The 20,159-nt window shown below is 43.5% G+C and overlaps 1 protein-coding gene across 2 annotated transcripts in view; it reads left to right on the forward strand.

Moving 5' to 3' along the window:
- The window catches only part of HMCN1 (hemicentin 1), a 672,624-nt gene that overhangs the window by 185,085 nt on the left and 467,380 nt on the right, over positions 1-20,159 (forward strand). For both annotated transcript variants that reach the window (XM_030206904.1, XM_030206905.1), the window contains exon 10: positions 15,381-15,502. In XM_030206904.1, the coding sequence (XP_030062764.1) occupies positions 15,381-15,502 (122 nt within the window). The remainder of the gene's footprint in view (positions 1-15,380; positions 15,503-20,159) is intronic.

Raw genomic sequence — 20,159 nt, forward strand, 5'->3', positions numbered from 1 at the left:
AAAGATTTGAATTTGTGCTTACTAAAACAGGAAAAATCTAACTTTAGTTTATTTTCCCCACACACTCTTTGAGAGTAGGTGGCGAGGTTAGTGATTTGTAAGTCCCTCCGGTTTCAGTGGTGAGCCTGAATATTGGTCACGACTACTCACAACAGATATTCTGATGCATCACCTTTGCTGAAACTCAGGGGGGGTCTTTTACATTTGGCGTAGTCGGCAGGATTTTTCCTGGTTTTGGGGTACCAAATTTCATAATTGTGGGGTTCAAGTGAGTAATTTTGAGTCCTGAAAGTCTGGTGTAGTTGGAGTAACATTTATTTCCCTTTAGAATGTCTGTTACTACAATGAAGCTGTTACAATTTAAAAAAATGAAGTAGTGATGTGCCTTAGTTTGTGGGATGTGCCTTAGCTTGGGTGGGGTAGAAGGAAAGCAGGGGGAAGCAAGCTCTATTTCCAGATGACCACTACCCTGAAGGAAGTCTATAGTCTAAGAGAAAAAAAATTGATTTGGGAGAGTTTGAGCTCAGACATTAGACCTGAGCAAGGATGGAACATGAAGCATATTTTGTTTTGGAGGGTACCTTGGAAGAATTTCGGAATTGGAATCGGAACACCAATGACTACAATTCCTACTTTATTACATTCGAAAGGTATCTGAAGTATTTGCAGTGGAGGAAAAAGAAGTTTGGTGAAAAAAAGGAAAAAACTTCAAAGGAAACCATTTATTTAAGTGGAAAGTTGGATGAGGAAGGAGAGCCTGTGATTTTCACGAAGAGTGTGCCCGAATGGCCAAAGGAAAATGTTCCACGTACCATGTCCACTGAACTTCTCGGTGAAAAGTCGAACACACAGTATCCGGACCAGAGAAATTGGTGGAGAGGAGGTTTCTACACCAGCACTGATAATCCAGTGTTGCAACAAGGTCCGAGGGGCATGTCTGCAGTGAGAGGGTCCTGGAGACCAAATAGACCTGTGACTTGTTTCCGGTGCGGGCAACGTGGACATAAGATTTGGCATTGCAACGCTTTTCTAGATCCAGGAGAAGTGAAGGGACAGAAAATAGAAAATGCATACTCTCAAGACCTGAGGCAGCTGAATGAGGAACATCCTAAGAAGGTATGGCAAGAATTTGCTGAAACCTCTTGGAGAGACAAGCTGAATATGGAAGAGAATGTTGTGCCTAAGGATTCTCAGAAACCAGAGTTGCACAGTGGTTGTGCAAAGGCATCTCTATGTCAAGGATACTTGTTGATGCAGTATCAGACTGTCTTGGAACCAGGTGCCGATAATGTGAACAAGTGTGAAAAGCCTAACGGTGACACCTCTTCGGTGTTGGATTCGGTTGGACAACAGTTGGAACAAGTTGCAGGAAATACACAAGAAATCTTGAGCCAAGGGTTGGAGTCAGCTAAAGAAATGGAGACTCGGATTCAGGCTGAGGAGACAGCTTTGGAGAATATCTCTATGCCCAGTATGGAGAGAAAAGTCTCTGCAGAAGAAGGAATAAAAGAGGTGTTTGAGAATAAGGAGGCTGGCGTTCCAACAGAAGATACTCAGTGTAAGGAAGAGAGGAAGGAGGAGAATGCAGATATGGATACCTTGGGTCAGGCTGAAGAGTTGCAGGAGGAACTGTACGTAACAAATGTGGAACAGAACAAAATGAATCTTGACTTCCAAAAAATAAAAGAAGCAGGTCCCTTTGAAGTAACTGAGGAGAAATCTGGGTTGATGGCTGCTGTAAGTGAAGTATATTCTGGGGAAGTGAAAGAAGAGAAAGCAGATGTGCTCCAAATATCGAGTCCCAGTGAGAGAAAAGTATTGAAAGTGGAAAGAAGTGATATAAATTTTATGGCAGAGAATAAAATGTGTGAAGTCGAGTGTGAAAAAGCTGGTGAGGATGGAGCGGGGTCTGAAAAATTGGTAAAGTTAGTACAAGTGTGGAATACTAATGGAATAAGGAAGAAAATTCCTAGGAACAAAGGGAAGAAGCAGATCGGAAGTGACTACTACAGGTCAAAAACAAGGTCAGAAGTAATGTACGACCAGATAAGAGGAGTGAGTATAAAGAATGCATTTTCTCTGAGGGGAACGTCTATAGGAAGGGTAATAAAGTTGCTGAAAAGAGAATTGGATCGGTGTGGTTGGAATTTTAAGAAAAGAAAGAAGGAACCACCAGATGGTACAGAAGCCAGTTACCCACAACATTTACCACAATTGGCTGTGAGAGATGAAGCTCTCAACTGAAGAAAAAATAAAGAATTAAGACTGCTGTTTACCAAGGAAAAAAAAAAAGGGTTTCATTCCAGATGGGAAGTGGGTCATCTGGAGGTGAGTTTGGTTCCCTTTGCTTTTCTTTGAGACAAATGTATTAAAAAAAAAAAAATTTGAAATGGAAAATACGAGGAGAAAACAGCTCACAGGAGCCTGGTGAAAAAAATATAATCTGGAAGTGGGGGGACCTGAAATGACATCTACTCAGGGAAAGAATATTACAAAAAAATGTTGAATTATCGGTTCCTGAAAAGGAAACTGACAGTGTGTTCTCAATCAAGGGAATACTGTTTGAAAAAAAATGATGATTACTGTTTTGTTGTAAAGTTAAAAGTTGTTTATGAAGTGAAAAGTTTAGTTAAAATATATTTAAAGTGGCCCTGTTAGCTGGTTTGGGGGGTGATTGTATGAGAATAATAAAGAGGGTTTGTTTTTCTTTGGGAGAGTTGGAAGTTAAAGGGGTTGTGTAAGCTAAATGGGGGTTGTATGTTTTTTTTTTTAAGAAGTGGATGTGAATGATTGGGATGTGCATGAATAAAGGAGGGGAGTTGTTGTTTGGAATTCATGATTGTTGGAATGTTAGAGAGAATATTGGGGACAATATTCATTTTCAGCATGGGTGAATGTAACCTAAGGGTTAATGGAAAAAAATAAATAAATACTTACCTGGGTTTTCTGGGGTGTGTCTGGGCCCCAGAAGATGATGAACTGGCAGTGCTGGGTAGTTGTGGCTGATTCTGGCCATTCAGAAGGAGTCCTGCGGGTTAGGGAAGCAGGACAGGCTGGGGCAGGTATTAATAATAGGGATTTAGTAGGGCTGACCAACATTCCGTTGGTCAGCAGGAAGGTTTGGAATTCTGAAAAAGGCTTGGGATTGTCTGGGGAGTGCTCGGGATGGCAAGCCAAGACTGGGTTTCCTAGGAAACGGGTGTTAGTGGCAGTTTAGAGGAGTTTGCTGCTTTGATGGGGAAAGGTGATGTCTGATTGAGCTCTGAGTGCTGGTGAAAAACTGAGAATAAATTGAGGGTAAAAATAGGATTCTCAGAACTGAGGTGTGTGAATGAGTATGGTAGAGGTGTGGTAATAAGGGAAAGTGCAGGAGAATCTGTTTGAGATAAAGTAAAGGGAGTTGATGGTTGACAGAGAATGAAAGCCAAATGGTGATTGGATTTGAGTGAGCAGAAGGGGGGATTGAATGAGGTTGGATGTGAAAAGGGAGAAAAACATTTATTTAAAATTTTAAAAAGGAGTTAAATGGTTTATGAGGGTTTTTTGTATCCAATGTACCAAGAGAGAGCAGAATAGAATGTTCACTGCCTGAATGAAAATGGAACCTGGTGTAGAGTGAGTGACAACCAAAGCAGTGCAGCGCCTCAGATTAGGGAGTTTCAGTACAGTATAGGTGTTTAGAAGGGAATATTTAATTAAATTTATTTTAATTAGAAAAGCTGACCACAGTATTTAAGTCCTGATTAAAATTCCCACTGAGGTTGCTGAGAACTGATAGGAAGATAAGGTTTTGCTTCCAGTTATTTTTTTTAAAGAGTGTGAGGTTTAGGAAGAAGAATACGGAAGGGAAGGAGAATATTACAGCGATCGTATGGGCCCCCACGCAAGAAAGCAATTGCTCCATCTGAAGCTTGCCGTGCAGCTAAGTGACTGAAAAAGGAAGAGAACCCCCCCCCCCCCCCCACAAAGAATCATTTTCTTGCAGGGTGATTTTACATGTTATAGTTTGAAAAAGGGAAGGAAAGGGAGATTTGAATATTTTAAGTGTTTTAATGATATATGTACTTATCTGATAGGCGTCTAGCTGGTTGTGGGTGGGACACAGTTCTGTAATGAAGTAAAATCATACAAGTGTTCACATGGTTATGTATAGTTGAAATATTTTGCAAAGAAAAGAAATTTTATGCAGAGTGATAGTACTTAAATGGTTATTTTAATACATGCAAATAAATGCTGCATTTGTTAAACCAAAGATTTGAATTTGTGCTTACTAAAACAGGAAAAATCTAACTTTAGTTTATTTCCCCACACACTCTTTGAGAGTAGGTGGCGAGGTTAGTGATTTGTAAGTCCCTCCGGTTTCAGTGGTGAGCCTGAATATTGGTCACGACTACTCACAACAGATATTCTGATGCATCACCTTTGCTGAAACTCAGGGGGGGTCTTTTACATTAGGTGGTAGCCAACTTGATAGGATGTAAATGCTCGACAGTTACTGTAACTTGTCTCAGCATAGGAAGCATAATTGTGTAGTCAAATATGTGCTAAAGGGTTGATTGTGTAATTTGTAGTGAAATGAAAAGCATGAAATGAATCTTGAGGATGGTAAATTAATGAAAAAAAAAAAAAATCACTTTCAGAGTTCAAAAGTAGGGCTGGAGTAATTTGACCGGGATTTCTTCATCCTTTAAGGCTGGCTGCTGATCTTGGTTGTCCCAATTCTATTCTCTCCTCCTTGGGAAGCCATTGAGCATATCGTAGCTCAGTGACCTTCAACCTTTTTCATCTTGCGGCACACTTACAAAGCACAAAAAATTATCAAGGCACTCCACTGGAATTTAACCCATACCTGCCTATTCCTGCTAAGATCCATTCCGTCCCCACTCATCCCTGCAAGTAATCTCCTTCACCCACCCATACCTGTAACCTTCAGAAGTAGTTATTTCATTTAATTATGCTACTGAACTACATTAGACTGTAGCAGAGACTCATTTACAAAGTATGTATTCTTCCCAATTCAACCCGAATGGCTGCGTCAGCCCAGGCAGAGAGCAGTTGCGCCTGCGCTGAATTATTGAAGGGAGGAGGTGGTACTTGGATGTCTTGGAGGACTCTGGGTAGGGAGTTGGTCACAGAGGCTTATATGCTCCCATGGAAACCCCACGGATCTACAGGGGATTCCTGTAAACCCCATTCCCATGCAGCAACTCATTGTGGCACACCTTGGGAGCAAAAATATTCCAAAAAGATATTTATTCTTTTCAAAATTCAACACAAATACTGGATGTGATACTTGAACTCCATTGGATTCAAAGCATTTTGAACAGTATTCGTGTTGAATTTTGAAAAGAATAAATATCTTTTTGGAATATTTTTGCACATTTGGGATTTTGTGGAGGAACTTTCTTTTGTGCAATGTGTATGTTGTGTTCCTATCCATTTCCTCAGTTTTTTTGGTAAAGTTGTTTACACCTGGGGGGCAGCCATGGCACACTGGTTGAAAAATGCTGTCCTAGCTGTTGATAACGATGCAGAGGAAGAGCAGGAAGGCCAAATGCTTGCTAATACAAGGCTTCTCAAACATGTCACAAGAACTCCACAGCCAGTCAGATTTTTAGGATAAACCAATGGGGCCGACATTCAGACTGAGGGAGTTAGCCCGGCTAAATCCAGTGGTCTGCAGTAGTGCCAGATATTCAATGCCAGGCATTGAATATCCGGTTTATTTTTGAGTGGTTTGAACTTAACTGGCCAAACCGATATTCAGTGCTGGTTGGTTAAGTTCAAACCAACCAAAGATATTCTAGGTATACATGCTGCCAAAATTGCTAAAAATCGATGGATAGTGATATAACCGGCTAGCCGCTAACTGGAGACATTCAGTGGGACACAACTGGCTATCTCCCACTGAATATCAATGGATAGTTGACAATACCATTTAACCGGCCAGGTGCCATCAATGGCATACCGAGGGCAGGGCGGTGGAGGCGGTCTGCCCTGGGTGCACGCTGTAGGAGGGGTGCAGGGAGCAGGTGCCTGGCTGTCAGCTCCGCCGGTTCCCTGCTCCCTCTGCTGTTACTTCCTGTTCTGGGGCAGAGGGAGCAGGGAACCGGCGGAACTGACAGCCGTGTGGTTGCTTCCAGCACCCCAGCAGGCAAGAAAAATGCACCCGGGGGGGGGGGGGGGGGCTTGGAGGCAATGCTTCGGTGTGTGTGTGTGTGTGTGTGGGGGGGGGGGGGTGTTGTGCTGCACCTGGGGGGGGGGGAACGGTGACACTGCAGCCCGGGGGTGTGTGCAGTGGTGATCCGCCCCAGGTGGTAGCTGATCAAGAAAAGCCGCTGGGTGCCATTCCTAGTCAGTTAAATGATTTTGAATATCGGGGGAATGAATATTAGATTCCAATATTAGAGATAAGTAGGACAGCAATTAGAGGAATTTCTTGAAGAGCAGTTGGTGCTTAACAAGTTCCAGTTGGGCTTTAGAATGGACTTTAGAATAGAAACTTTGCTGATTGATTCTATGTAAGACAGGTATTATTGCATTGTTGAAAGTTTAAGGAATGATCTGGTCAATATTCAACTGTCATAGTTGGAATTTTTTTAAACACCAGCCATGGTGGTAAAAAGATATCCAGATAGTTCTCTGTTTTAGCAGTAGTGAAAACCTCAGCCAGTCCTCTGACTGTAAGGATATGCAGGTCGCACCATCAGAAGGCACAGACAAGTGATGTAGCTAGGGCTGAATGGGCTCCTGGAAGAGAAATTAAGATCAACCCGCATACACATGATCTATCCCCAAGTTACCTGCAGACATATGGGGGCAGATACTACATATGGCGCCAAAAAACTCAGTGCGGAATACATTTCCGCCTAAGCGTATTCTGTAAGCGGCACCTATATTTAGGTGCGGTAAGACAGCAGATGTAAATTCTCAAATTGGACATATTCCAAACACTAAAATGAAAATAAAATGATTTTTTTCTACCTTTGTTGTCTGGTGATATTGGTCCCAGTCTCTGATTCAGCTGCTCTCTATCTGTTCTCTTAACACCATTTCCAGGGCTTCCTTTCCATTTATTTATTTTCCTCCTTTCTTCTTCATTTCCTTGAGTAGATGAGTGATAGATGGCTGAGTTAACAGATAGGGGGGGGGATGCATGGGGGGAGCTTATGAATGGTAGCAGAAGCTGAATGAGTACTGTGCAGAACCACAAGCTAGTAATCCGGGAGAAGATGAGTGATAGATGGCTGAGTTAACAGATGGGGGGGCATAGGCGTAGACTGGGGGGGGGGGCGAGGGGGGGCAATGCCCCCCCCAAACGACGATGACGTGGACTGGTGCTAGAAGTGAAAAAAAAAAAAACAAGCAGGCACGCGCTCGTCTCCGTCCGCTTCGCTGCTTCCCTGCCCTCTCTGTCTGCGTCCCGCCCGAAAGGAAATGACATCAGAGGAAGGCGGGACGCAGACAGAGAGGGCAGGGAAGCAGCAAAGTGGACGGAGACGAGCGTGTCTATCTACCCCCTCTCTTCCTACCCTCCGGCGCAGGCAGCACCAATCTTCTCTAAGTCTTTCTTGTTCCTGGCAGCGGTAGCGACGTACACGCTGCCTTCAGCTCTGCCCCGAAGCCTTCTCTTCAAGTTCCTGTTCCCGCATAGGTGGGAACAGGAACTTGAAGAGAAGGCTTCCGGGGCAGACCGAAGGCAGTGTGTACGTCGCTACCACTGCCAGGAACACAGAAAGGCTGAAGAAGACTGCTGCCTGCACCGGAGGGAGGGAGGAAGAGAGGGGGTAAACGGAGTCACGATCCTGGACCTCGCGGGGGGGGGGGGCAGCAGAGGGAAGATGAATGGGACTGGGAGGGTGGAGAGCAGAGGGAAGGAGTAAGAGATGGATGGGACTGGGAGGGGTGGGTGGGGAGCAGAGGGAAGGACCAGGAATTGGATGGGACTGGGAGGGTGGGAAGCAGTGGGAAGGAGCAGGAGATGGATGGGACTGGGAGGGGTGGGAAGCAGAGGGAAGAAGCAAGAGATGGATGGGACTGGGAGGGGTGGGTGGGGAGCAGAGGGAAGGACCAGGAATTGGATTGGACTGGGAAATGAGGTGAGCAGAGGGAAGGAGCAGGAGATGGATGGGACTGGGAGGGGTGGGGAGCAGAGGGAAGCCTACTGGAAAGAAGACACTGCATAAAACAGAAGACACTGGGACCAAAGCAAATAGAAAAACTAAATGATCAACAAAGGTAAAAAAGTATTTTATTCAGAATATATTAATTGAAATATGTCAGCTTTTTGAAATGTGCATCTGTGATATTTTGCCTGTAAATTTCAATTCCTTCCTCCAAATTAGCATATTCATTTGCATATGTATATATGCAAATGAATATGCTAATATGCTCCGCCCCATCCTTTGCCCCCCCAAATGAAACAGTCAAACTACACCTATGGGGGGGGGGGGGGAATGCATGGGGAGCTTATGAATGGTAGCAGAAGCTGAATGAGTACTGTGCAGAACCACAAGCTAGTAACTTAGCTGCTTACATGTTGCTTTGATGGAGGGAGATGGGTGTAGAACACAGTAAGGGAAAAAGTCGATTGGTAGTTGTGAATGAAGGCTTTTGGTGATAGAATTCTGGCCCTGATTCCTGTTGAACTGGAAATAGAACAAGATAAAGGCCTGTTTTGCTCAGGAAATGCATGGTTGTGTTGTTTGAGCTGATGGGGAGAAGAACCACAAGCTAGTAATCCGGGAGCGAGACTTATTACTATATAGAACAGTGTAGAAAAATGAGCGGATATTACCTGGGCCGACGATACCGGTGGCTCGGCGGGGGTGGAGTACAGCGGGGTGGAATACAGCTGAAGCACAAGGCGGGACTCGGGAGTCGCGGAGCGGTGGCTGCGTGCTGGCGCACAGAGTGCTGCAGGGGGAGCAAGACGCGACGCTGTGACGTGGAAGAGAGGAGCCTTACAGGAGACGACGCAGTTAGCGAAGCAGCGGAAGTGTAAGGTACGCGCCGGCGACACCCCCCTAGCTCCAGAGCCGAACAGCCAATGCGGTGCCGCGATTCCTTGTTTTTTTTTTCTTTTTGTAGCCATGAACGATGAAGGCAGCGCATGCCAACAGATAGGGCTCTGCGTGCCCTCTCTGGCGCGCGTGCCATAGGTTTGCCATCACTGACTTAGACAGTTGTGCACATATATTCTAATTAAAGTCAATTTAGTGTCAATAATTGCTTGTTAAGTGGCAATTATCAACCCTGATTGGCTTGTTAAGCCAATTAAGTTGCACATGCAAATCCAGAATATGACTGAATTTGTATGTGCAATTTAAGTTGCACTGTGTAGAATTTGGGGGTAAATGTCTTTGTAGAATTAATCTGCACTAATCCAGTTTGTTTAATAGGTTTATTAATGTTCCCGTGTCCACTGATACATTTACAGCGTTATCTTTTCCTAGGTAGGCCCTTGTGTGACTTCTGGAAGTAAGTCTTATTATGTTGTGGTAGATTTGCTTTATTTGTCCTGCATGACTTTTAAGGTTTTGTATTACTTCACATCCTAATACTGGATTTTGGATTTGGATTTAGCTCATGTCATTCTCAATTGTAGCTCAATGTTCCCATGACCAACAGGAAGATGCTTGACTTGGGAGCTAGGGCTGACTGGGAGCCAAGTGTTAAAGTATCACTATATAGTTCCAGAATGCTGCAAATATTGTTTTGTTTAATATGTTGTATTATTTTGCTGTATTACTTTGATTTTTTTGGCACATAATTCTTTGGAGTGTGTTCAATGTGCATAATACCATTAGTACTACTACTACTATTTAACATTTCTAGAGCGCTACAAAGTGTACGCAGCGCTGTACAAACACAGAAGAAAGACAGTCCCTGCTCAAAGAGCTTACAATCTAATAGACAAAAAGTAAAGCATTTAAATTTAAAATATTTAAGCAGTCAAGCACAAGAGAACAGTCACAGAAGGACAGAAGATGTTGAAGGGTGGTCAGTGTGATTAGGTGTAACTCTGGTTGGAGTAGTGCGAGAAGGTGATAGAAGAATAGAAATGGGTGAGGTAAAGTAATGAGTGGGTTGATAGGGAGGTTATATAAGACATGTCACTCTAGGGGTGGGTGGGTAGAGGGGTAGGGTGGGTAGGATTAAGTCTAAAGCAGGAGAAGGTATTCTCTGCAGCCTATCTGTGAGATGGAAAATGCTCTCTGAAGCTGCTGCTATAAGTTGTTAGTTTTCTCTCCCTGAAAGAGATCCAAGCCACACCCACGAAGTTCAAACTGTCAGTGGGGACGGTGAGGGGAGGAAATGGCAGTGCTTGATGAAAAAGAGAGCTCAGTTTGATAGGAGATATACTATAGGATGTCATTCTGAGGCCAGGCTAAGTCTAAAGCAGGAGAAGGTATTCTCTGCAGCCTATCTGTGAGATGGAAAATGCTCTCTGAAGCTGCTGCTATAAGTTGTTAGTTTTCTCTCCCTGAAAGAGATCCAAGCCACACCCACGAAGTTCAAACTGTCAGTGGGGAGGGTGAGGGGAGGAAATGGCAGTGCTTGATGAAAAAGAGAGCTCAGTTTGATAGGAGATATACTATAGGATGTCATTCTGAGGCCAGGCTAAGTCTAAAGCAACAGAGTTACTAGTTGGGGAGAGGGGGGAAAGAGGTAGCTGCATTCAAAAGTACCTCTACTGTACTGCTTACACAGGGCTGGATGTGTCACACCCCAAGAATTTTAACTTGGACCACCACACCCGATATCACCATGCCCTAGTCCCACCCCAGCCCCACACCTCCTTAGCCTCCCCAAACATCTGTGTCACCAACCGCCTGTGACATCTCCTATCAATTCCACCAATCTCACATGTAAGGCTTGAATTCACCAGATAGTGCAGTTAATTTTTTTGTGGCTTCTTTCATTTGGAACTCATTGCCTCTTTTGCGTACTACCGTCCGCCTGGCCAGGATGAACAGATGGATGCAGAAATGTTAAATGAAATTAGAGACGCAAACAAACTGGGCAACACAATAATAATGTGTGATTTCAATTACCCTGATATGGATTGGGTAAATGTAACATCGGGGCACGCTAGGGAGGTAAAATTCCTTGATGAAATCAAGGACAGCTTTATGGAGCAGCTGGTGCATGATCTGGTGCAGGAGGTAATGGTGCTGGGGCCGCTTGATAACAGTGATCATAATATAAACGGATTTGATATTAGCTTTGAAGTAAGTATACATAGGAAATCAAATACGTTAGCGTTTAACTTTAAAAAAGCAGACTATGATAAAATGAGAAGAATGGTGAAAAAACAACTTAGAATAGCAGCTGCGAGGGTCAAAAATTTACATCAGATGTGGATGCTGTTCAAAAACACCATCCTGGAAGCCCAGGCCAAATATATTCCGCGTATTAAAAAAGGAGGATGGAAGACCAAAAGACAGCCAGCGTGGTTAAAAAGTGAGGTGAAGGAAGCTATTAGAGCTAAAAGAAAATCCTTCAGAAAATGGAAGAAGGAACCGACTGAAAATAATAAGAAACAGCATAAGGAATGTCAAGTCAAATGCAAAGCGCTGATGAGGAAGGCTAAGAGGGACTTTGAAAAAAAGATTGCGCTGGAAGCAAAAACATATAGTAAATGTTTTTTTAGGTATATTAAAAGCAGGAAGCCGGCAAAAGAATTGGTTGGACCGCTAGATGACCGAGGAGTAAAAGGGGTGATCAGGGAAGACAAAGCCGTAGCCGAGAGATTAAATGAATTCTTTGCTTCGGTCTTCAACGAGGAAGATTTGGGTGGGATACTGGTGCCAGAAATGGTATTCGAAGCCGACGAGTCAGAGAAACTTAATGAATTCTTTGTAAACCTGGAGGATGTAATGGGGCAGTTCTACAAACTGAAGAGTAGCAAATCTCCTGGACCGGATGGTATTCATCCCAGAGTACTGATAGAACTGAAAAATGAGCTTGCGGAGCTATTGTTAGTAATATGTAATTTATTCTTAAAATCGAGCATGGTACCGGAAGATTGGAGGGTGGCCAATGTAACGCCGATTTTTTAAAAAGGTTCTACAGGAGATCCGGGAAATTATAGACCGGAGAGTCTGACGTCGGTGCTGGGCAAAATGGTAGAAACTATTATAAAGAACAAAATTACAGAGCATATTCAAAAGCATGGATTAGTGAGACTAGAAAGTAAACATGGATTTAGTGAAGGGAAATCTTGCCTCACCAATCTACTACATTTCTTTGAAGGGGTGAACAAACATGTGGATAAAGGTGAGCCAGTTGGTATTGTGTATCTGGATTTCCAGAAGGCATTTGACAAAGTACCTCATGAAAGACTCCAGAGGAAATTGGAGAGCCATGGGATAGGAGGAAGTGTTCTATTGTGGATTAAAAACTGGTTAAAAGATAGAAAACAGAGAGTAGGGTTAAATGGTCAGTATTCTCAATGGAGAAGGGTAGTTAGTGGGGTTCCCCAGGGCTCTATGCTGGGACCGCTGCTTTTTAACATATGTATAAATGATCTAGAGATGGGAGTAACTAGTGAGGTAATTACATTTTCTGATGACACAAAGTTATTCAAAGTCGTTAAATCGCGGGAGGATTGTGAAAAATTACAAGAGGACCTTACGAGACTGGGCGTCTAAATGGCAGATGACGTTTAATGTGAGCAAGTGCAAAGTGATGCATTTGGGAAAGAGGAACCCGAATTATAGCTACGTCATGCAAGGTTCCATGTTAGGAGTCACAGACCAAGAAAGGGATCTAGGTGTTGTCGTTGATGATATGTTGAAACCTTCTGCTCAGTGTACTGCTGCGCCTAAGAATGCAAATAGAATGTTAGGTATTATTAGGAAAGGAATGGAAAACAAAAATGAGGACGTTATAATGCCTCAGTATTGCTCCATGGTGCGACCGCACCTCGAATATTGTGTTCAATTCTGCTCGCCACATCTCAAAAAAGATATAGTGGAATTAGAAAAGGTGCAGAGAAGGGCGACGAAAATGATAAAGGGGATGGGACGACATCCCTATGAGGAATGGCTAAAGTGGCTAGGGCTCTTCAGCTTGGAGAAAAGGCGGCTGAGGGGAGATATGATAGAGGTCTATAAAATAATGAGTGGAGTTGAACATGTAGATGTGAAGGGTCTGCTTACGCTTTTCAAGAATACTAGGACTAGGGGGCATGTGATGAAGCTACAATGTAGTAAATTTTAAACGAATCTGAGAAAATTTTTCTTCACTCAATGTGTAATTAAATTCTGGAATTCGTTGCCAGAGAAAGTGGTAAAGGAGGTTAGCTTAGCGGAGTTTAACATTTTTTGGACAGCTTCCTAATGGAAAAAAAAGTCCATAGACCATTATTAAATGGACTTGGGGAAAATCCACTATTTCTGGGATAAGCAGCATAAAATGTTTTGTACTTTTTGGGGATCTTGACAGGTATTTGTGACCTGGATTGGCCACTGTTGGAAACAGGATGCTGGGCTTGATGGACCTTTGGTCTTTCTCAGTATGGCAATAGTTATGTACTTATGTACTTTGCCCTGAGCCTTCTTGCAAAAAGTTAAAAGTGGGCCTTAAGAGTCCCTTTTTTTTTTTTTTTTTTGGCATTTGATGAGTCGTAAAGCAGGGATGTCTGCAGGTCATGGAGAAGCGGACAGGCATTCTTGCTTGCATTGTGCTTTCCTAATCTCCTTTTCTATGTTCTTTTTACTTCACTGTCCTGTCACGTATTGGAGTTCACTGTTCTGGCTGACTCTTCTGAAGGAGCAGGCTGCTAATCAGGGAAGCCAGAGTTCAAATCCCACTACTGCTGCTTGTAATCTTGGGCAAGTCAGTTAACCTTCCATTGCCTCAGGCAAAAAATTGGATTGTAAACTCCTGATAGCAGGGACATATATACAGTTCCCTGAAATGCTAAAATTCAATAAATAAAAATATATTGTAAACCAGTGATAAGATAACTCAGCTTGACTGGATACTATTACTTTGGAAATTGGCTGTTATTGTATGAATAATCATCTTGAATTCCGAAAAAACCTAAAGACTCACCTTTTCAAGAAGGCATACCCCACAGATCTGACATAAATACAGAATAATGTAATATGGCAATTTAATTAGGAAATGGACAGTACTCAATCCCGACACATGATGACTCCCTAGCATTTCGATTGAGATGAACCACCCCAACCTATCCTATATAATAATTTGCACCTCCGTCTGGATGCCCTCCCCTCCGAGTTCCATGCCCCCCTACCTCCCTCCTTCCACTCCCGTCCGAGTTCCACGCCCCCCTCTCCTCCGAGTTCCACCGCCCTGAGTTCCATGGCCCCCTACCTCCTCCCTCCTTCCACTCCTGTCCGAGTTCCACACTGCCCCATGCCTCCCTCCTTCTCGCTCTGTGGCCTCCGAGAGGAAGCAGGACGTGTGCGGCTGCCTCTCCCCTTCGTAAGTGCCGGCTGTTCTTTAAAACATTTTACCCCCTGGTCCGCTGGCAACAGTGAAGTCGATCAGGCACGCCATGGTGGTTCAGACTGCCTTCACTTCTATTTCAGCTGTGCCTCTGGTCCCGCCCTTCCGCAAACAGGAAATGGGGGCGGGACCAGAGGCAGAGATGAAATAGAAGCGAAGGCAGTCTGAAGCACCGTGCCATGCCATGCCTGCTCGACTTCACTGTTGCCGGTGGACCACGAGGTAAAAAGTTTTAAAGAACAGCCGGCACTTATGCTGCCTGCCGCTGGCTGAATATCAGACCTTGTGTGTCTATGATAAGTTTGTTAGGTGTTGGTGATGTTTTTTTAAATGTAATAATTTATTGTATTTGATGTTTTATAATGTATGCTGCCAAGGGTTTTTGTTTTTAAATTAGACAACAAACAAATTTAAATAAATAAGTAACATTTGTAGGACTGCATGAAGTTTGAGATTATAAACTAGTTTTTTCTACAGAAAGTCCTGCTTTTGACTTGAAAGGGCTTTTAATGTGCTTTGCTTTGGATCTTGTTAAGCCAAGTGTGCTGGCATCATAGAAGCCAATATAATCTTAGAGGCCACATATATTGAAGATTTACCTTGTAGAGGATACAAAAAAAACCCTTCCTGGAGTTAGGCCTAAAATAATGAAAAAAAGAAACCTTCTAAGAATAGGAAATTAGAATGTTATCTTTTGACTTTAGAGCCCCTTTTACAAAGGTGTACTAGCATTTTTAGCGCAAGCTAAAAATTAGCGTGCGCTAACTGTGTAGACATCCATAGAAATATTATAGACATCTACACAGTTAGCGCATTCTAAAAATGCTAGCACACCTTTGTAAAAGACCCACTTAATGTGCTGTTGTATAAGCTTCAGTTGTATTTGGATTTTTCAGAGAATCATCTAGCGTGAACTGGAATATCACCAAGGTTTCCTTGTCTGATGAAGGTTACTATGAGTGCATTGCCATCAGCAATGCAGGAACTGGACGTGCTGAGACATTTTTTGATGTATCAGGTATGTATCATTTACTTAAAACAATGAGGGATGGATTACTCATGGAAGAATTTAAAATTGTACCAAGTATGAAAATCAATGAAGCATGGAGAATTAATATACTTTGCCATGTTCATTTACACATCTGACATCAGGACAGTTAGAAACCCCTCTATAATTCTAAGAATTACTTAATCCTAGATTCTTTACAGATTCTGATAATTTTCATTGTTTCAACATGAGAACTAGCCAAAGATGATACCAGAAGAAATGGCCCATGTATTTTGAGAAAAGCCAAGGCTAACATTGTTTTTGGGTAGTTGTTATGTTGATTCAGTAAAAGGTACCACAATCTGAAAAGAATTCTGTTTTCTCCTGGACCAGTACCATTGCTAGGACTCTTGGCTCCTAGAACATTCTGACAAACTAGCTGGAACACTTCTTATGGTACAGTTAAGATTTTTGAAATACTGGCTAGGGAGTACCAAGTTTTAATGAGGTTTGGAGAAGTTTGTTGTCAACTGTTACCTATTTAAATGCATCCAGTCTTCTTACTTTAGTAGGGCTGTGGCTAGGCAAGCTGAGGCCCAGGGCAGAAATTTGCAAGGAGGCCCTAAAGCTTGTCAGCAGACTGTGTTGCCTTCATTTTATGGCTGGCTTGGGTGCTGTGCTTGCACCCCTCTAACACCTAGGTGTAATATTATTGTTTTTCAGAGTTCACTTAGGGGTCCTTTTACCAAGCTGTGGTAAAAAGGGCAGTGCTGTAGCGGCGGGGGCTGTTTTACCTGCACGTTAGGGCCCTTTTTACCACAGTGGGTAAAAAGCCCCTAAAAATAAAATGGCCATGTGGTAAGATTACTCTTACCATGTGGCTATGCAGCGGGAAACACTTACCACCACCCGTTGAGGTGGTGGTAAGGGATCCCGCAATAACCCGGAAATGGCATGCACTCGAGTTCAAAATATCGCATTAGGCCGGTGGGTAGTTCCGGTTTGCCACGCGGCAACCCTTTCGTAAAAGGGCCCCTTAATACTTCATATACTGTGACTGAGAATTAAGAATGGGCAGTGTGAAAAGTTGTCCCATCTTGAAAAACCTTTTAGGAGCTTTTTTTATGGATAGGAGTGAGAAGGAACAAACACTGGGGTCCTTTTTTCCAAGGTGCTGGAAAAGGGGCCCTGCGCTAGCAGCGGGGGCTGTTTTTCTCACATGCCAGGACCCTTTCTTCCACAGTGGGGTAAAAAGCCCCCAGACAAACATGGTCATGCAGTAAGAGAACTCTTACCGCATGGACATTTGGCAGGGATCCCTTACCGCCACCCATTGAGGTGGTGATAAGGGCTCCCACCGTAACCTGGCAGTAACCAGTTGCTGTTGGGTTACTGCTACATAAGCCATTTCCAGGGGTTTTCTTTTTCCCTCGGAAATGGTGCATGCTTGGGGCGGAACTACTGCTGGCGGCTGCGTTGGACCAGCAGTAGTCTCGATTTAGCGTTTGGTAAGCCCGCATTGGGCTTACTGACATTTTGTAAAAGACCCCCACTGTGAGGAAGCTGCAGTGAAACCCCTCTTACAAGTCCATAGAGTGCCACTGCATCCTCTCTACTTTTTCAAGCTTTTTCATGGCAGAAGATGCTCCCACATTGCCTTTCTCACACAGACAACCTTCATGTTTCTTTGGTTGGGCAGCAAAAAGCTGGCTTGGACCTATGCTGTGAGTGCCCTTGTCAGTTCTCACTGCCTCTTCTGAGAATCGCCGTTTTTAAAGCATCACCCAGTTGGTGTTATGGAGCTTGGCCAACTGACATAAATTTCTGATTATCCCTCTGTTTTGTCATCTGCAATGACTCAGAATGAAAGACTCTGGATATAAATCAAAATTCTTCAGCCTTAGGAAAACAAACAGAGATGTTTCTAATATTTCCAAACGTTGTTGAAATAGAGAGACACAACAAGTACTTTGAATTAATTTTAGTTGACATCTTAAATAAATGACTTTGGTTTGCCAAAATCAAGTCTCGCAGACTGCATGTACTGAATATGTTTGTAGACTTGTTTTGAACCAAAAATTTCCATTTCCATTTTCATTTTTCCATAGCATACCACATCTCATGAATATTTCATAGGTGGATTTTTCTGTGCTTGAATGATATCACTGTAATAGTTTCTTCCTGTGTTTATTTATTAAATCTAAGAAGTGTTCCTTACCACCTCCAGTTTGTAATTGGCTACAGGAACCTCCTTCTGTTTCCTTGATGTGAACAGAAAGGAAATTTGAAGTTACTAATCTTTTAAAAGAAGGACATTATACATAATACTGAAATGATGTGTGTTAACACACCTTGCCAAAAATTAACCAGCTTTATAGTTGAAACAGTTCAATTGCACAATAAATCTATTTATTTATTAGGATTTATTTACCACCTTTTTGAAGGAATTCACTCAAGGTGATGTACAGTAAGAATAGATCAAACATGAGCAATAGGCAATTAGAGCAGTAAAAATATTTGAACAGCAATACAAAGTATGGCATGGTATACTACTTGCAATGACAACACAATATGTACTAGAACATTATAATTGGTAGTGAAGGGTAAGGCAAAGTTGTAACATATAGAGGAGTAAGAAAGTAGGAAGAATTAGAAAGTAAGGTGATTGATTTGAAGAAAGTTACACGTGAGGTCAGAGAGATGGTTAAATATTATCTCAGCTAGGGTAGGAGTGGATAAACATGTCCCACTGCAGTATGTGCAGCCCGAGTCAATCCTTGTGTGTGTGAGTGACACTAACAAGTTAGTTACTTCTTCCATTAAAGGCTTGGTTGAAGAGCCAAGCTTTCACCTGCTTCCTGAAGTAGAGGTAGTCTTGTGTTAAGCTTTCAAGATCCCTCACAGAAGGCAATGAGGTGACCCATAGATGGAGTACACAGACGGCGACCAAAATCCAAAGAAGCAAATTTTATTGGGAGACCTGACGTAGCCCGTGTTTCGGCATGTTTCCTGCATGTGGAATTGATTAAGGAAGCCTTGTACATCTGAGACCACCATTTGACCCCTGACGCAGGCAACACACTGAAACACGGTCCGTGTCAGGTCTCCCAATAAAACTTGCTTCCTTGTATATTGATCTCTGCCTGTGTACGCTATCAGTGGGCCACCTCACTGCCTTCTGCATATATTCTTCTTGTATTGTTGGTTTCTTCCAGTTCATTTGCTGTGAAGATACCTTGACATTAACCTTATAGTATATCCAAAATAACTCTTTAAATTTGGAAGCAACCTTTGAATGAAAGGGAGTCTTCAATTAGGCACCTGGAGGACATGTGGTTGGAGCGTATTCTATAATGTAACCTAGGTGCCAAGGTTCTGTTGTAAAAGGCTAGCATAACCGGTTATCAACACGCCTACCGTGTAGGTGCTTGCATTTACGCCAGCCACAGAGCTGACGAAGTGTTTGTGCCTAAGTGTGGAGCCCCGCCCATGCTCCGCCCCTGTGTATGTCCTCCTTGCAAATACGACTATTTAAGTTAAGTGGGTATTTGCAGAATAGCGCTTAGGCACCATAATCTAAACATATGCAGAGGTAACGTGCAAGTGCCCTTCATGTGTTTTACAAGGACAGTTATTTATGCAGTGAGGATAAGAGTGGACTAGGAAAAGTTCTGTGTTCAACCTGTGTAGTAGCATGAGGGAATCAGCTCCTAAAAGAACCTGGGCCAATATTCCGTAAAACAATTCAAATAAAGTTATATCAGAAGGCCCACTACTCAGTGCTGCAAACCGTAACTCTGATACACTTTTTATGGTGTATCTGATATATGCTTTTTATGGTGTACTAGTAAAAAAGGCCCGTTTCTGACACAAATGAAACGGGCGCTAGCAAGGTTTTCCTCGGAGTGTGTATGTTTGGGAGAGTGTATGTGAGAGTGACTGTTTGAGAGTCAGAGTGAAAGTGTGAGTCCAATCCATGCTCCTCTGTCACCTGGCCCCTCCATTCATCCCTATCCAGCAATTCCGCTCTCTCCCTGAGGCCTGCCCTGCAATCCATATGCATCCATGGCCATCTGTCCCCTCCATTCATCCCTATCCAGCAATTCCCCTCTCCCTGAGTCCTGCCCTTCCAATCCATGCCCATCCATGCTCCTTTGTCACCTGGCCCCTCCATTCATCCCTATCCAGCAATACCCCTCTCTCCCTGAGGCCTGCCCTGCAATCCATATCCATCCATGCCCATCTGTCCCCTCCATTCATCCCTATCCAGCAATTCCCCTCTCTCCCTGAGCCCTGCCCTCCCAATCCATGCCCATCCATGGTCCTCTGTCCCCTGCCCCCTCCATTCATCCCTTTCCAGCAATTGCCCTCTGTCCCTGAGCCCTGCCCTCCCAATCCATGGCCATCCATGCTCCTCTGTCCCCTGCCGCCTCCATTCATCCTTTTCCAGCAAGTCCCCTCTCTCCCTTCCATGACCCCCCCTCGCATCCATGCTCCTCTCTCTCCCATGTCCCAGCCTGGCCCGCCGTCTTCTCCCCCCCCTTCACATCCATGCTGTCGTTTCTCCCCTGCCCTCCCGCTCCCATTGTTGTACTTTACTGGCCACCCTCTTCTCTCCCCCCAACATGCGTGTTTTTGTTTTTTTCTTGTTTTTAAATTTACCTCCGTGGCGGTTCCGGCAGCGAAG

The sequence above is a fragment of the Microcaecilia unicolor genome, chromosome 6 (assembly GCF_901765095.1).
Source record: "Microcaecilia unicolor chromosome 6, aMicUni1.1, whole genome shotgun sequence".
NCBI classification, from domain to species: domain Eukaryota; kingdom Metazoa; phylum Chordata; class Amphibia; order Gymnophiona; family Siphonopidae; genus Microcaecilia; species Microcaecilia unicolor.